Below are 17,221 nucleotides of genomic sequence, written 5' to 3'. Positions count from 1 at the left end.
GGGCTGATATTTTTATTTCTTTATTGTGTTGGGTGATGATAATTTAGAATGACTGGTATTTCTCATTTGATAATATATGTTAGTAGAGGATGGATTACACACACACACACACACACACACACACACACACAAACACACAACTACCTGCAGGGTGTCAAAAAGGCATAGATTGATCCTATCATCAAGGAACATACATTGAATGAACTGAGTCATTGCCTGGTCCTTTGTGCACAAGGACCAGTGCACGAGCATTGCTTGGGAGCTCATTAGAAATGCATAGTCTAGGACACTGCCCCAGACACGTGAACACAGAATCTGCATTTTCATAAAATCTCAGGTGACTTATAGACTCAGTGTTCAGAAACATGGCAGCAGGGGATGATGTAACTGAAGCATGGATGTCTCTTTATAAAAAGAACAAAAAATAGATGAAGGGTGTTATTGTGTTAACCAAGCAATGAGCTATTTTGTGACGACATCATGCTGTAGCTACATGAAGGATGCTTCCGAATAAATATAAAACATAAAGTTGATACATGGTAAAAATAGATGTAATGAGGAGCCTACTCCATGTTCTTAAAAAGAAATGTTTTGACACCCTCTATATTGTATAGTGCTTTTCAGTTTCCAAACCTCTGAAACATATGTTGTGAAAGTATGATGCATTGTGTGTCATGTGTCAGGTTGTGAGGATGACACAAAGGTAGGAATTGTGTTGAGAGAGGGCACAGTGCTTTGACTCACTAGGAGTTTTGCAGTCTAATCAGTAATAGAATCTTCCAGGATGAGAAACTGTGTTTTTCGGTAAGTCCTTCATGCAGGACTAACAGGATCCCATGGATGTAAGCTGCTTTCAATTCCATGTGAGCAGCTAGGTAGTTTCCAGAATGGTCAAGCAATAAGGTGGTAGAAAACCAAGAAGATTATCTGACAGATTCTGTATTAGACTCCTTCTGCATCTATCTATCCAGCACATATTTTCACATCGTTCAGGAAAGGATTTATTACACTGATATTTAAAATGTTATTCCTGGAATCTCAGCAACATCATCTGGAAACTTGATCAATGAGTATCATGTCAGTTTTCAGACCCTGTTCCAGACATCTGGAATCCAAAAATCTGGGGTGGGTTACAGTAATCTGTGTTGTAGCAAGCCTTCCAGGTGATTCTGGTGAATGGTAAAATGTGAGAGCTTCTCAATTAGAGTGGTTTACAAGTTTACACATTCTTTATATCCCAATGTTCTAACCTGGTAACAAAGGCTGATGTACACTTAAGAATATACAATAATCAGCCATGTACCAGGTAGAAATTTCCTTTTTCTTAGCTAACATAAAGAGTATACGGGAATGCAATAAATTCTCAAGAATTCCAGTTAACTATGAATGCATCCTTCACTTAAATACTGCAAATATTTACATTGTAAAAGCATCATGAAATAATTCCTATCAATTTTTGCAATTAATGTAACCTTAGTTTTCAGTATGCACTGCAGAGTTCACTGGGCTTTCATTACATGAATGTTCTCCTATGGAAAAGTCCATGGTTTTTATAAGAATTCTGGGAAACACATGTGAGCAAGAAAGATTAAAAGCCAGAGTTAATAGTGAGAATATTCTCTCTTTTTTTTTCTTTTTGAAAAAAAAAATCTTATGTCTACAGTGAATATATCTTTCAGAGGGGCTTTTCCAAGGGGTCAATTGATACAGTAAATATTCTATAATATAGTGATGGCCCTTTACCTTAATATTTTTTCATCTTCTGTCCTGAATTTATAGGGAAAAAAGTTTAAAAGCATTAAATGGATGTGGAGGAGAGAGATAAGGGAAGTCTGTGGTTTCACTGAAGTTCTTTTAATTAGTTTTGAAATGATTGATGTAGAATAAGGTATGATGGCAGAATAATAGCTCCCTAAAGATGTCCTCATTGCCCTAATCTCCAGAATCTGTGAACAGGGCAAAAGGGATTTTTGAAAGTGATGAAATTAAGGATTTTAAAATGGAAAGATTATGGGGTCCCAATGGAATAACAAAGTCCTTACTGGAGGAAAGTCAGAGTTAGAGATGCAAGAAGAGAAGCAGACATCAGGGTTAGGAAACTTCTGGAAGAGGGTCACCAGTCAAGGCCTGCAGAAACTTCTAGAAGCTAGAAAATATGAGGCAAGGAGCCTCCCCTAAAACCTCCAGAAGGAATGCAGGCCTGCTGACACCTTGATTTCAACCCTGTGGGACCCTTTTCAGAGTTACGACCTCCAGAAGTATAAGATAGTGAACATGGGTTTTTCTACGCCACTAAACTGTGGTGGTTTACTATCAGAGCAATAGGAAACTCATGGTAAGATGTGATATTTTTAATCCCAGACACCATATCAGCAGGTTGCATTGGTTCAGACTTTAGCTCTATAGTCATAAATTAAATTTAATCACTAATGCTATTTGTCTGAAGCTCTTTATAATATTGAGTTGCAATATTGACAACTTGACATGCACAGAGTAATCTCCATTGGCCCAACTACTTTTTTCACACATCTTAGAGCAGGGTGGTGAAGCTTGAGGCCCCGGAGTCCTGTGGCCCAGTCTGAATTCTGATGATCTCTTATTAGTGGTATGCCCTTAGCAAAGTTACTTCTCTGAGTCGCAGTCTCCTTATCCATGAAAACAGGAAGGTTAATTTTATGTCAGTTTGACTGGGCTAGCAGAATGCCCAAATAACCAGTTGAACACTATTTCTGGGTATGCCTTTGAGGATGTTTCTGGAAGAGATGAGCATTTGAATTTGAGGACTGAGTAAAGCAGAGGTCTCCCCCACCTCCCAGCATGGGTGCTCATCATCCAATCTGATGAGGGCCTGAATAGAACAAAAAGGCAGGAGGTTGAATTCTCTCTCTGCCTGACTACTTGAACCAGAACATTGATGTTCTCCATCTACCCTTGGTGCCCCTTGTTCTCCAGCCTTCAGACTGGAACTGGAATTTACACCATAGCCTTGCTGGCTCTCAGGTCTTCAAACAATACTACTTGTTTTCCTGGGTCTCAGGCTTACAGACGGGAGATCTTCTTGTCTCCATAATGATGTGAGCCAATGTCTCATAATAATTCTACCCATCTATACATATACATCCTCCTATTGGCTCTGCTTCTCTGGAGAACCCTGTGGGGGTTGAGATGATGCCTATATGGAGTATACAGCATGGTGTCTGGCACATAATAAGAGAGTCTCAGGAGTCGGCCAGGGCAGGTCATGTCTCATGCCACAGTCAGAGATGATGAGATCCAACATCTCTCAAGGTCACCTACATCATGAGGCATAGTGTTGCCTCACACTCTATGTTCTTTCCACTATGACATGAAATGTGGCTATTGATTGGTAAAACTAACACAATCTTTATTATATTGATTAATGAAATAAAAGAAAAAAAATTCTCACTGAAAAGACTGATACCATAAAAACATAAGTATTTTTGAAGGGCGATCCAGCACTGAAACATCTGGATTTGCCACAGAACTCTCAGAGCAACTGTCAATTAATATAGTTTCTAAGTCTTACTTCAATAAACACCTGCCAAGGCATGCCCTCAACCTGAGACGTGGTCCAGAGACAGTGTTTATCTTTGTGCATGACCTGACCCACTCGTTCATCTATTTAGGAGCTCCTAGAGGGGCAGTGGAGGCGTGGCCCTTACCTCATCGGAGAAATCTGGATTCTGGGAATGGTGCAGAACTGCTGTGTGGGCAGCTGAGGTGAAGAGAGGGCCTCCAGGTTTTCCATAAATACACTGTTTAAAAAGTTGAATGATTATGAGTGTCTGAAATTAACCCGAAGCACAAAAAGAAAAAAAAAAAAGTCACCACTCTTCAGTTAGCAATCCCGGAACAAAGATGAATTTTGTGATAACTTGCCAAGCTTCACTGATATCTAATTAACCTTGAACCTCTTCCACTTGCTCCTTGTATTTCTTATACAAGTTGGCTGCCAAAGAAAGTTTGAAGGCTTTAATTCATCATGTAGCCCTTACACCAACCTGAATCAGTTTGTTAGCTAACTTTTGATGACCAGGAGATAAGAGGTAAATTGCTCAATTCTGATTCCTGCAAGATGAATTCTTGAAAGGGCCCGTGGTATCCAGCTCTGGTTTAGAATTCAAGGCAGTCAGTCCTGGGTGACTACGAGGTTTGGTTGGACCCAAACTCCTGAAAAGCCAGCTCCCAACCACGAATGCTGAACTAGAAGGATAGGAGTGGTTCCAGGTTCCACCATTTTGCATTACTCTTCTATGCCAGCCTCTAACCAAGCCAGGGGATGTTGTAGGGTAGAGCCTAGGCATGCAGCTTCAAAGCTGCCTTAGCCCAAGGCTCATGGTGCCTCTTCTGGAGTCTTCTGTATCTTTGTATGATCCTTTAGAACGCACTGACATAGGACACCCATACAGCAGCTATTATTCCCTTTTGCTAGAATTTTCCCCATAAACACTGCACTAGCGGGCCTGCTGTGCTTGTCCTCTGGTCATTGCCTTTGTTTGTTTGAAAATTCCATTTTGCTTTAGTTTTTCTCTCCCAATGCTAACTGATGTTACTGCAGAACTTGGAACCTGTGGAGACTGACAGTGGCTCAAGACCATTTTAAAGAACTCTTTCTCCCCTGCATGATTCATTCAATCACTCCGACTGAGGCTCCTTCTTCTGAATCATGCTATGAACCTTCTTGCTACAGAGAACATGGCTGGTACCTTACAGAGTGCATTAAGAGATTATCTCAGATAAGGGGTTAATTAGAAATCAGCTTTGTGCTTTACTATTCCATCCCTCTGATTCATTGAAACTGGGAAGATCCGGCCACAGGTGCACTAAAAATAATTTTCCTTTCTTTCTTATGGATTACTCTATGTTGTTTGAAGTCTCTAAAATAAAAACAGTCTATATCAGAGATGAACTCTGAAAAAAATGACATCTAGTTGCTCTTTCGGAGGTTAAAAAGCACAGTTCATACAAACCTTATAGTCTTACGGGTTTCATTAAATCACATGATTTACAGCAGGAACACACTTTCCAGAGCCATCTCTCTAGCTTCTTAGGCCACGTGCTCCTTCCGTGGACATGAGCATCCCATGAGCCCACTGCCCCAGCCCCTTAGCCAGTATGCTGTAGCCCCTCAGCACAGGCCGCTCGAGGGCCGGCTGTGACGGGACATTTTAAATGAAACATGCTGAATTGAGAGGCGGGCTCTTTGAAAAGGGCAGTCTTGCAGAGGGAAATCTTTGCATTTATTTCACACTAGAGCGGTTTGCTTTTTTTTCCAAGTCATGAAAAGCCAAGCAGAGCTATGAGACTGACATTTCTAATAAAACCAGGTAATGATGGCTATTACATCAGGTTCATTTTAGGAAATCTAACACAAATGTATTGACTTGCTCCTCCTTCAGTCACACTCAAATAAAAGGCTCCTTGGTGGTGAGGAGAACCTAAGCGCTGCCTTCCCCCTTGGATGCTGTATCCCGTCATGGACTTGGCTCACCTTCACGGGCTTGGCACCTTCTTCGTCAGAATTTTTGAATTCAATGCACACGGTTATATTTCGAGCCTGAAATTACAGAGAGGGGAAAATGGAAATTGTAATTTCCTGTAAAGAACACCACACACACACACACACACACACATACACACACATACATACACACACACCCCCCCATCCAAGTGTCTAAAATAAGTAGCTTCTAATTAAATCTGAAAAATGTAGAATACCCAACACTTTCTTCTGACAGTATCCATAGTGCTCAGAAATAGCAGAAGGACTTGGAGATATTATTTAAAAGGGAAGAAAAAACTCACATCAAAAGGAAGCAGATATGCTATTTTCAGAGTATCTTAAGAAACTACAAAAAAAGAAGTCTAGAACAAAATAATTTGGGGCCGACTTGAGAAAAGATTATTAATATGTTATAAAACTGTGCCTCCTTAAACACTTTGAAGGTGAAACTCATCACGGCCCCTTATTAAGCACGATCTGCAAATGGATTTTTATTCCACAGTGTTGACCTATAATAATTTGTATTTGAACTTTCAAGAATCCGTCTTAATATGATCTCAGTAGGGTGCAGAGAGAGCACAGATCTCAGAAACATATCATACCTTGTTGAAACATTTCTGGCTATCGTACTTGAGGTGCCTGGGGTAAATGTAAATTTGGTTTTTGTAGACTCTGTAAGGACGGCAGTACTTTGTTGAGTCGTAAATAAATTCTTCCACCTCTACTGTGGGTTCTAGTTGAGCTGTTACATCAAAAGGCTTGACAGGGATAAAGGACGATGTTACACAGTCTTTAAAAATCAGAAAATAAGAGTTTGTCATTTAATGGGATTGTTTAAGGTGAACAATACTTAACATAGTTTAAAATGAATTCACTCAAAATAGAAACTCCATATTTGCAAAGGAATTTATGTTAAATTATGCAAGCATGAAGAATTCGTAGGAGGTCGAGATGATAGATAATCAAGCCATTTAATATCAAAATTGATGTCTCAAAAATGGGTAAATCTTTTGGATGGATATATAATTACAATCTTTTTACATTAAGCTTCATAATGAAAATTAAATTTTAGCTGATGATTCTCTGAACAGGCTAATCAGGTATTATAAGATAAGGATTAACCCACTGACCTTTACCTAACATTATAAAAATAATACAGCTATTGACAAAACTTTGTCCAATCAGTCTATTATGGATAGTACCTAATGAATTGATAGTAACTTTTCCCCCATGGAATGATTTCACAATACAAGCCTGCAGACCCCTCTGGATTATTTGGTATAATTTATTCTATTTTTCTTTCCAGTTCTTACAATCTTTTAAAAAATTTTTTTTAATTTTTTTATAAACATATAATATATTTTTATCCCCAGGGGTACAGGTCTGTGAATCGCCAGGTTTACACACTTCACAGCACTCACCATAGCACATACCCTCCCCAATGTCCATAACCCCACCTCCCTTCTCACAACCCCCCTCCCCCCAGCAACCCTCTGTTTGTTTTGTGAGATTAAGAGTCACTTATGGTTTGTCTCCCTCCCAATCCCATCTGTTTCATTGATTCTTCTCCTACCCTCTTAACCCCCCATGTTGCATCTCCACTTCCTCATATCAGGGAGATCATATGATAGTTGTCTTTCTCCGATTGACTTATTTCACTAAGTATGATAATCTTGAAAAACCTAGCCTTGTAGGAACGGCCTAAGGAAAATAAAAAAGACAATTTGAAGTTTATAAATCAAAACTTCTGTCACTGAACAGCTTGGGGCTGTGCTGTGGTCACTGGAAGGCAGCAAGGCCTTCTACTTTCTTTTACCCCATCTGGAATTTTCCTGTTTCAAAAAAGCAAAACGGTCAGCTAAATATGCTTGGGAATCAGATTACAGGGATTTTTTTCCCGCCTGAAATAAATTATAATATTTTTATTATATGTTCCAATTTCTCTAACATCCTATAGTAATTTCAAAGAGAATATTCTAGCTTTTTCTTTCTTTATTTTTCTTTCTGTAGGTAATAAAAGACAGACACATCTCACAAATCAGGTAGAGGAAATGGCTTAGTTTATTCTCTATTTTTCCACACCAATCAATATAAAAGAGATTTGGAGCCATGGCTTAGGTTAAAATGCTTATTTTATTTCATATTAAAATTATTTGTAAAAAAATTATAAAAATGAAAAACTTAATAGTGCTAATGGTAATTCAAATATCCTATGGTAATTATCCCCTCTCTGTCTGTAGTTGATTTTAGGATGCCTTTATTCATTCTTTGCATCACCGAGAAAGTCACAGAAAAGGCAGAATCAGAAGTAAAAAAACAAAATAGATCCATCTTGTCACTTATGAAATAAATTCTAAAATTCTTATTTATAAGTTAATAAAAGCTCCTTTTAAAATTCAAATTTTCACTGACTTAAAAAAGATACATGCTCCCCATGTAATAAGAGAGTCTAAAAATATTCTAGTGATAATTACAACGTGACCACTTGGGTGGCTACCCATGGTGTTCAGAGCAGCCCTTTGGCACACAGTATGGGGGGACCAGCCCTGTATATTGAGTCAGAGGAACTGGATAGAATATAAATTCTCCCATTATGATTACTGGTTTATGAGTCTATCTGAACCCAACATTCCTCATGTACAGCCCTTCAGGGTTTTGAGGACTAAAGGACATTATTTAATACCTTGCAGGGTGCCTGGTACACTCGAGATATATATATTAGTTTACAATGAATATGGTTCCTGTCTTATCATACTGATAGTCTGTCTTAATGGAAAAAGAAAAGCCCCAAATTTCTGTAGGATAATGAATTCCATTTATCCCAAAATTTGAGAAAAAACTCACAAAGTATTATAACTAACTAACTATCCAATGAACCAACCAACCAATCAACCAACCAAAAAGACCACTAACTATTCAGAACTCTACAAGTAAATCGTGACATCATCATCATACTTGGATGTTCCAAAGGAATGTTGTCAACAGCAATATCCAGGCTTCCAGGGATGGTCTGTGTTTTGCTTACTCTGTCAGCCCTGTGAAAGTAAGGAACAGAAACACACACACACACACACACACACACACATTGAATTATTTTAGTCGTCAAGAAAATGAGTCATCTGTAATTCTGAGGTTTGATAAGAGTAAACAGTACAACCTGAAACAACCTTGTGAATGGTTTCATTGAGCTGGTTTTATATTAATAGAAATCAGTGAGGGATCAAGTTACATATATTCTGAAGAATGTTTTAGGTTTATTTGCTCCTTATTTCAGATAACATTTATATAAATGGCCAAACAAGTACAATAGTAAATAGATCATTTTTTAACAAAAAGTTCTAGTATTTGAATTGGTTAAAGTGATTTTTCTAAAGACTTTTAAGAAGTCTTTTCTAAAGACCTTTCTAAAGACTTTTAAGAAGTTTTGAGGACAAGGGTAGTCTTGGCTACAATTGCTAAGTGGACAGTCTGCTTGTTCCCTCTTCACCAATAACCACGGACAAGGAGCCTTTGCCTGACCTTGGTTCTTCTGCCATTCTTCTGCTTCATGAATGTGTGCAGACACCCTCTTACCACCTATCCCTGTCCCCACATTCACTCCAGTTCTCTCCCTGCCTACCAAAACTTCTGACCTATCGTTCTTTTGTAGTAAGATGAAAGTTCTTGAAACTGATAACAGTTTCAACTGTTACCCCTTATTGGAGACCTAACAGGTAGAATAATTATAGTGGTGGGTCCAACCCAGCCCTTCCTAGCATGTGAGAGCTGACTGTTAAATTTTCCATCCTATGGGTGTCAGGGGAGTAACAGTTTAAAGTCAATCACTTATCTTGAGAGATCTTATCATCACCAGATGTTGAACGCATGGTAATACATTTAAGAAATGCTGTGGGTTTTATGAAGTTTTTCTTCTTTTAGCACTAACTTTCATTGTCTTTTCCAAAAGCATTTGAATGATAGAAATACTATGAATTATGGAATTCACAGCAATGAATTTCTCTGTGGAATTTTAATACATAGCTCTAAAATTCTTAACACCCCTCCTATTTAGACATGTCTATGTTTCCTTTCTTTGAATTTAGGCTATGTGATAGATTGACTGTATATTATGGCAGAAATGTCACTGTGACAGTTTCAGGGTCCTGGTCTTAAGAAACTGGTAGTGATCACTTTCGGAAAACTTACTCTTAGAGGCCAACTATCCTTCCACGAGGAAGCCATAGTATTTCATGGAGAGGTTCCCATGGAGAAGAACCAGGGTCTCTAATCCACAGCACCACCTGAGCTCCCAGTGAACAGTGCATGTCAACTTGCCAGTCATTCAGTGAGCCATCTTGAATGTGGATCCTCTGTCTCCATTTGACCTCTGCTAGCTGATGCCATGTGCAGAAGAGACAAGCTCTCCTTACCTAACCATGTTCAAATTATGGATTTCAGAAAGTAAGTGATGCTCTTTAAAGCCACTAAGTTTTGGGGTGATCTGTTACATGGCAATAATAGTTAACTGACATGGTTTTACACTCTTTACCTATAATTCTAGCAACTTGACTTTTGTTGTGTTATTCAGGCATAAGTTGAGGTCATCTGTAAAGCATCTACTTCCCAGAAGAGTTTGGACATTCGAGAATCAGGTAATCAAATACTGTTTATGCAGAGTTAATAAATCAATAGTAGCAATGTAGCTGATTCATGTAAATTTCAAGAGTATTCAAAAATCCTACCTTCTGTAATCTGACACTAGTTTTAGCAGGTCCTCTGTTGAAATCTTGCTACTTTCTTGTCTATACAATGGTGAAAATCTTGAGTCTCTGTCCACATTTCCCTGGTTGTCCTTAAATACTGATCTGAAAGAAAATAATAGTTGTTCAGGTTGGCATGTTGTTCAGGTTGTTTACCAAGTTGTGTTTTTAAGGTGACAAATGATTCAATTTCCCATTTGTAATGGAAGAAACTTCAGGAAATAATGAATTAAAAAAGACAAGAAGACTTCTTAGGCAAAAGTTTCATTCAAATACTATCTTTGATATCTTTAATTCTTTATTTTCAATTCAGTATCTACAGGGACAGCAGCCCATTTATATTATAACCACATTTATTTAGGAATTAGTAACATATCAAACCTTGGAATATTAGGGGAAGAATAAGAACAGGTTAGTCCTTTTTTCATTATTTTCTGGGCAAGCCAAGGCCATCTCAGTTTGGGTGGTGCCATCAGAATTTATAAATAGTGGAAAAAGAATAAGGTGTGTGTGTGTGTGTGTGTGTGTGTGTGTGTGTGACTAGACGACCAGACTCTTGAAACAGTTTCCTGGAGATAAATATGCCCATGTCCTAAATTTTAGGACAGAGACAAAGATCAAGAGAAGAATACTTGAGTCAGAATTTTGTATTACATTAATGAATGTAATTTATTTTCTTCCCTGGTCCATTTCATTGGAACTAGATAGATTTAGTCAGAACACATAAATTATTTTTGTCCAAATAGTATAGTAATGTCAGGCAATATAATAGCATACTTAAGGTTAGGGTTTCTTCCTTATAATTAATCATGCTCCATGCCTATTGAAAAAATGATATCTATGTATAATTAATTTTTCATTTAATGCTAGAGAGCTGCTGAAATTTTATTTCTTTTAACTTAAGGAACTTGACTATTTTGTTACTCTTTAAATTAATCAAAGATCTCAATACACAGGCTGAGGTGGCCATTTAGATAGATATCTGCTCATAGAGCATTAGAGTCAAATAATACAGAAAATGGGCCCGAATGATATTTTTAGACTGCTTCAACCTTTCTACTCATTTTTCTCTGTTAAGTAGTCAGGGAAGGGGAAAAAGATCCCCTCTCAAATAACACTGGGGAAGCAGAATGAAAATACTTAACTCAAAGAGTATTTTTGTTTAATTATTATTTAAAGCTTTTGTGTGCATGGTGTGTTGAAACCAACTTGATGTATTTACAACATAGCAGGAGGTTGAACTGAGCTTGAGTAGTATGTGTGTGTGTGTGTGTGTGTGTGTGTGTGTGTGTAATTAACCAGTCCCTACAAATGTATCAATTGATGTGAGTTGTATAACTCATTTTTGCTTTTAGCCACAGCTCTGTCCTGGAAAGAGCTCACTGACATTGGACACATTGTAAAGAGAAGGAAGAGCACAGCACTGTGGAAAAATACTGCTCACAGAGCCATACACACTGGCCTTGCTCAATAAATATGCTAACTGGCAAGACAACAGAGAACTGACTCATTTACACAGATGGCTTCAGAATGACTGGGATGTTGTGCTTCATTCCAGCTGCTGCAGTTGGACAATGATCAGTTTAAGGTGAGGGTCTCAAAACCATGACACATGGGGTATTACTGAAGAAAATGCACAGTTTAGCCTGAAGGAAAAGCAGCTTAGGTATCCCCGAGAGCCTCATTCCTAAGCAGCATGAATAGCTGTGACCCATCAAAAGAATAGGGGTATTTTTTTGTGGTTAATGTAAGATAAAACATAAAAGTAATTGTCAGGCAGTTTAAATATATTTTTAAAAAATGAATTATTTAATCAGTTGAGCCATAAAATGATGGAAGGCGCCCCTGGGGAATGCACCTGAGTTTTTGTCACTTGGAAGGATTCAGCGGTTGGACGACATATGTTGGGGATGCTGTGGCAGCGTATGCCTTCTGTAAATATATAGATATAAGAGGGAAATTGTTCTTTTAGTTTTGTTCAGTCTTAAAGAAAATCCAGGATTGTGCACGGGTCTACTCAGAATATTGTGTATGAGGAATTAAAAGAAATCAGAATCCTGGCATGTATTTGGGCACATATGATTATAGGCATATTAAGCATGGAAAGAGTTCCCTTTTACAATAAGACACATTGGTAAAGGTCAACTTTAACCCGAATCAAAGAGCGTAAAATACCCATTGTAGCCATCTGAATATGTTCTCTTTATCTCCTCCAAGAATAACTTTTTTTTAAAAACCATAAAATGGCATTACAGCTGGTGCCCAAAATAAGAAAACACACCAAATTCATTTCAGAAAAACTGTTGACAGTGAAACTGTTGACAGTGAAGAGCATCTGTGCATGCAGTGGTGGGAGGGGTGGGTTGGATCTGGGTAAAAATGTGGTCCTCAGCTAAATTTTAAGGGCCAAAATGTTTTAGGGTACACTCACAACTCTATTGTTAGGCAAACTGCAATTTAGAATATTAGCAGGAAGAAACTGGGCCAGACAACCAGCAGTACCGATAGAGGATTGAAATATGTCAGCAGGCTAGTTTATATCAAAACGGCTCGAGGGACCACAAACCCTCCTCTGATTCAGTCACCATTCATTTGAAGCAATTTCCACAGTGTGAAGAGTAGATTAAAATCTTGTTTGGCTGAATCTTGTACTTATTGTTGCGATTAGCTGTTCCAAGTGGTTTAACATGAAATCTTCAGGACTGCGCTGCTAACCATTTTTCTCAGATGGCGGAGAGGTTTATGAACATGCAAGCTGTATGTTTATACCCACAAATTGGTGGTGTCTCCTGTTTCCCAACCTACAACCAAACCACTCATCAGGCATTAATGTAACATGAGCTTGTGGTATTGTTGGCTTTCCTGTTTTGCACATAATTACTCCAATAGCCAGTAATATTGTTAGTCTCCCTAGAAACTTCACCTGTCATTCTTCCAGCATAGTTTACTAGGCAACTGCACAGGACAATTGTTACTTCTTCTCCTTACTGCTCTATGGTAAGTGATCATTCTTTCCCTTCTTTTCCCCTCATTATTCTTCACGGCCCCAAATTTACCAGGAAGAGGGATTTGTTGCAGAAAATATGGTCTCTAGAGGTGAGTTAATAATAATCATATAAGAATAGTGCCTTCTAACCATGGCTGTCTTTTATTGGGTACATATCTGTGCTCATTAATTCCTACAACAGTAAATTAGATATTAAAACAGAGGTAAGGACAGACTATGGTTACTTGCCTAACTTTTCTTGGCAACTAAGTGGAATTGAGATGTCAAAACCAGCTCTGGCTCTCAAACACCTGCTTCTAAAACCTTACAAAAGTTCTGGATCCTTTAAGAAAACATATGTTCACCCTTGTAATTTGGCTATATTTCACTCTTGCCAGGGGAAACCTTGCCTCTACATGCTGCAATGGGTTTTCTTTTGGGAACCAAGAATACTTATCAATATGAATAAGTAGAGAAATAAAAACAATGAAATGCAACACAGAGGATTCAGTATATTCAAATGCTATCTGTTCCACGCATTAGATGATGACCTTAGCTGTTCTGCAGGGAGAGACACACAAGAGAGACAGAGAGTTATGTGTGATCTACTTTATGTCAAATGCTTTTGTATCTGAGACAACACCCACTGCCCATGAGGTGGGTGTTGTCAGCTTCATTCTGTGGAAGGGGTTCCTGAGGCCTGGAGAGGAAACTTGCCTGAAGTTACCACTCATTAAGTGATGGCCTGATTTGGACCACATCTGTCCAACTCCTGGGCCTGGTCTCTTTCTCCCTTATGACAGAGATGCTGAGGGCAAACTCATTCTTGGAGACGGTGTAAGTCTGTCTGCTGACGTTTCTGCCTTTCCCTTCCCATCCACCTGTCCCCAGCGTGAAGGAAAAACCTCAAAAGGATAACAAATACTGGTGGATTCACTCTAATTATACTCATCCCTGGGTACTGGGAGAACTAAAAAAATGGCAAAAGTAGCAAATTCTGTCTTCCTTCTGGATTTTAAAGTTACCACCACTGGGGGACAATGTCACCAATACTCAAATGGAAACTTTTAAGGCTGTCTTACTTTGGAGCACTAATTAACTTTTTAATGTTCTTTTGGTTTATATGTTGCTAACTTCTCTTATGCCTGTGACGGGCTTTTCCTCTTTTTAAATCTCATGTTATTAAAATTCAATTAAATTAGCATAAGTGTATCATTGGTTTCAGAGGTAGAGTTCAGTAATTCTTCAGTTGCATGTAACACCTCATGTTCCCTCCTTATTGTTCACCACCCAGTTGTCCCATCCTCGACCTCCCTCCCTTCCAGCAATCCTCAGCTTGCCTCCTCTAGTCAAGAGTCCGTTATGGTTTGTCTCCCTCTCTGATTTTGTCTTGTTTTATTTTTTCGCTCCCTTCCCTTATGATCCTCTTTTGGTATTATGCTAAGTGAAATAAATCAATCAGAGAAAGACAATTAATCATATGATCTCACTGATATGAGGAATTTGAGAAACAAGACAGGGGATCATCCAAAAGGGAGGGAAAATGAAACAAGATGAAACCAGACAGGGAGATTAAACCAAAAGAGACTCCTAATCTCAGAAACAAACAGGGTTGCTGGAGGGTAGAGGGGTTGGAGGGATGGGGTGGCTGGGTGTTGGAAACTGGGGAGGGTATGTGCTATAGTGAGTGTTGTGAATTGTATGAGACTGATGAGTCACAGATCTGTACCCCCAAAACCAATTATACATCATATGTTAATTAAAAAAAAAAAGAAATTTCTACAGACATAAGGAGGCCAAGAGATTGAGGAGGACAATAGGAATTGATCTTTAACCAAATCCATAAGCAATTCTTATTCTTTATGCAGAGGTTATCTGTCCAGGAGGAAGATTCTACCCATAGTGTCCACATAACTCAGCATTTCTATCAGAGCATGAACCGGTACTGATAAATTTAGTGAAATCAAAGAGAGTTTTGATGATCAAATTGATGGTTTCATTTGGACATCCAGATATAGCCCTGTGCCCTGCACATAGATGAAAATATGCAGCTGCATAAGAAATCCATGCTTCCATCTGAATTTTATACACACCAAACTCTCAGGATTGATATAATATCAAGTGTTTATTGAACCAAATATGCATAATAAACAAGTAATGACTTCAATCCTACCAAGAAGCCATAGCGTATCTGGTCACGCACACACTTGCACTCATGTCGCAGCTTTAATATATTTTAAACTGTCTTGCTAAATTGTCTTGTAAAACACATGTTTCTGGGAAGCACTGTTTATGAAGATGACCACAGTAATATTCTTCTAGGTGTTGGTATATTAAAAATACCGGGGGGCGCCTGGGTGCCTCAGTCAGTTAAGCCTCCACTTCGCGATTTCGGCTCAAGTCGTGATCTCAGGGTCATAAGATCGAGTTCCGTGTTGAGCCCTGCACTGAGCAAGGAGTCTACCTCTCTCTCTCTCTCTCAGCTCTTCCCCCTCCCTGTGGACATGCAAGTCTCTCTCTCTATCAAATAAATAAAAAAAATCTTACAACAACAACAACAACAACAACAAGGTAACAGAGAGGTGTTCAAACTGAAGTTTTCAATGGAGACTACAAATGCACAACTCTTCTGTTGATTGTAGCTGTCAACCTACCTCACTGCCCAAGCAAAAGGCATGCGGTATTTTCCCAATTTGCTGAAGAACTGCCTGTTGGATTTTAGTATCTTTTGTGCATACTGAGGGAAAAAGAAACAAAAATATGTTTAGAACACCTCTTTACAAACTGTCCAAGTAAAATACTAATACATACTTATCTTATCTTACATTGAAACTCTGAAATTCTGCTTCACTGGCCTGAAGACTCTGTCTTGTAAAGAACCAAACACTGTCCTCTGTGTTGGACCTACTGAATTGTGTTCTGGAATTTTCACTCCAGAAATTTCAAATACAGGTTGTACCCCTGTCTTGGAATGCCAACTTTTTTTCAGACTTGAAAGACCTTAAAACATTGAATGGAAAGTGTTTTCAAATTTGCACTCACAGTCTGTGTTATGCAGAGGGTCACACAGTAAATATACTGGGCTTTGTGGACCACATGGTCTATGTCACAGCTTCTCAGCTCTGCTTCTCTAGTGGGAAGGTGACCACAGACAATCCATAAGTGGATCAGTGTGACTGTGTAATTAAAACTTTATTTATAGAAACAGGTGGCAGGGGGATCTGGCTGGCGTGTCATAGTTTGCCAAGCCCCAAATCTCATAATTATGCTAAACACTACCTTAAAAGCTTACACATGCTCAAATTTAATGTTCAGGCATTCTTTCCCCAATGTATTTCCTTTGTGTGAAAAATGACATTTAACATTTATCTTCTATTAAATAGTAACATTTGATTATTAAAGAGAATATAGTTATTAAAAAAAAAAAAAGGAAGAGGCGCCTGGGTGGTTCAGTCAGTTAAGCCTTTGACGCCTGATTTTGGCTTAGGTCATGATCTCAGGATAGTGAGATTGAGGCCCACGTCAGGCTCCACACTCAGCGGGGTCTGCTGGAGTTTCTCTCTCCTTCTCCCTCTCCCCCTGCCTCATGTGCCCAGTCTCTCTAAAAAAATAAAATAAAATAAGTTAAAAAAAAAAGAAAAAAGGAAGAAAAAATGTCTTGTAGTCCCACCATTCAAAGAACTTTTACTATTTCCTCTTTCTTCATTTAGGTATATTAGAATAATTTGAATAAAATTATTATTAGACACAAGATGGGATTGGGAGGGAGACAAACCATAAGTGACTCTTAATCTCACAAAACAAACTGAGGGTTGGTGGGGGGAGGGGATTTGGGAGAAGGGGGTGGGATTATGGACATTGGGGAGGGTATGTGCTTTGGTGAGTGCTGTGAAGTGTGTAAACCTGGTGATTCACAGACCTGTACCCCTGGGGATAAAAATATATGTTTATAAAAAATAAAAAATTAAAAAA

General features: G+C 38.6%; 1 protein-coding gene across 21 annotated transcripts in view; it reads right to left on the bottom strand.

Annotated features, from left to right (window-relative positions):
* DOCK10 (dedicator of cytokinesis 10) overlaps window positions 1-17,221 on the bottom strand; it is a 261,474-nt gene that overhangs the window by 70,614 nt on the left and 173,639 nt on the right. For all 21 annotated transcript variants that reach the window (XM_082690399.1, XM_082690383.1, XM_082690395.1 and 18 more), the window contains exons 14-19: window positions 15,904-15,986; window positions 10,246-10,368; window positions 8,480-8,559; window positions 6,127-6,314; window positions 5,513-5,578; window positions 3,684-3,776 (exon numbers count right to left, since the gene is read on the bottom strand). In XM_082690399.1, the coding sequence (XP_082546525.1) occupies window positions 3,684-3,776; window positions 5,513-5,578; window positions 6,127-6,314; window positions 8,480-8,559; window positions 10,246-10,368; window positions 15,904-15,986 (633 nt within the window). The remainder of the gene's footprint in view (window positions 1-3,683; window positions 3,777-5,512; window positions 5,579-6,126; window positions 6,315-8,479; window positions 8,560-10,245; window positions 10,369-15,903; window positions 15,987-17,221) is intronic.

This window comes from Mustela nivalis (assembly GCF_964662115.1).
Source record: "Mustela nivalis genome assembly, chromosome: 11".
Lineage (NCBI taxonomy): Eukaryota > Metazoa > Chordata > Mammalia > Carnivora > Mustelidae > Mustela > Mustela nivalis.
The sequence above is the reverse complement of the archived record's forward strand: the minus strand, read 5'-3'. Positions and strand labels throughout refer to the sequence as shown.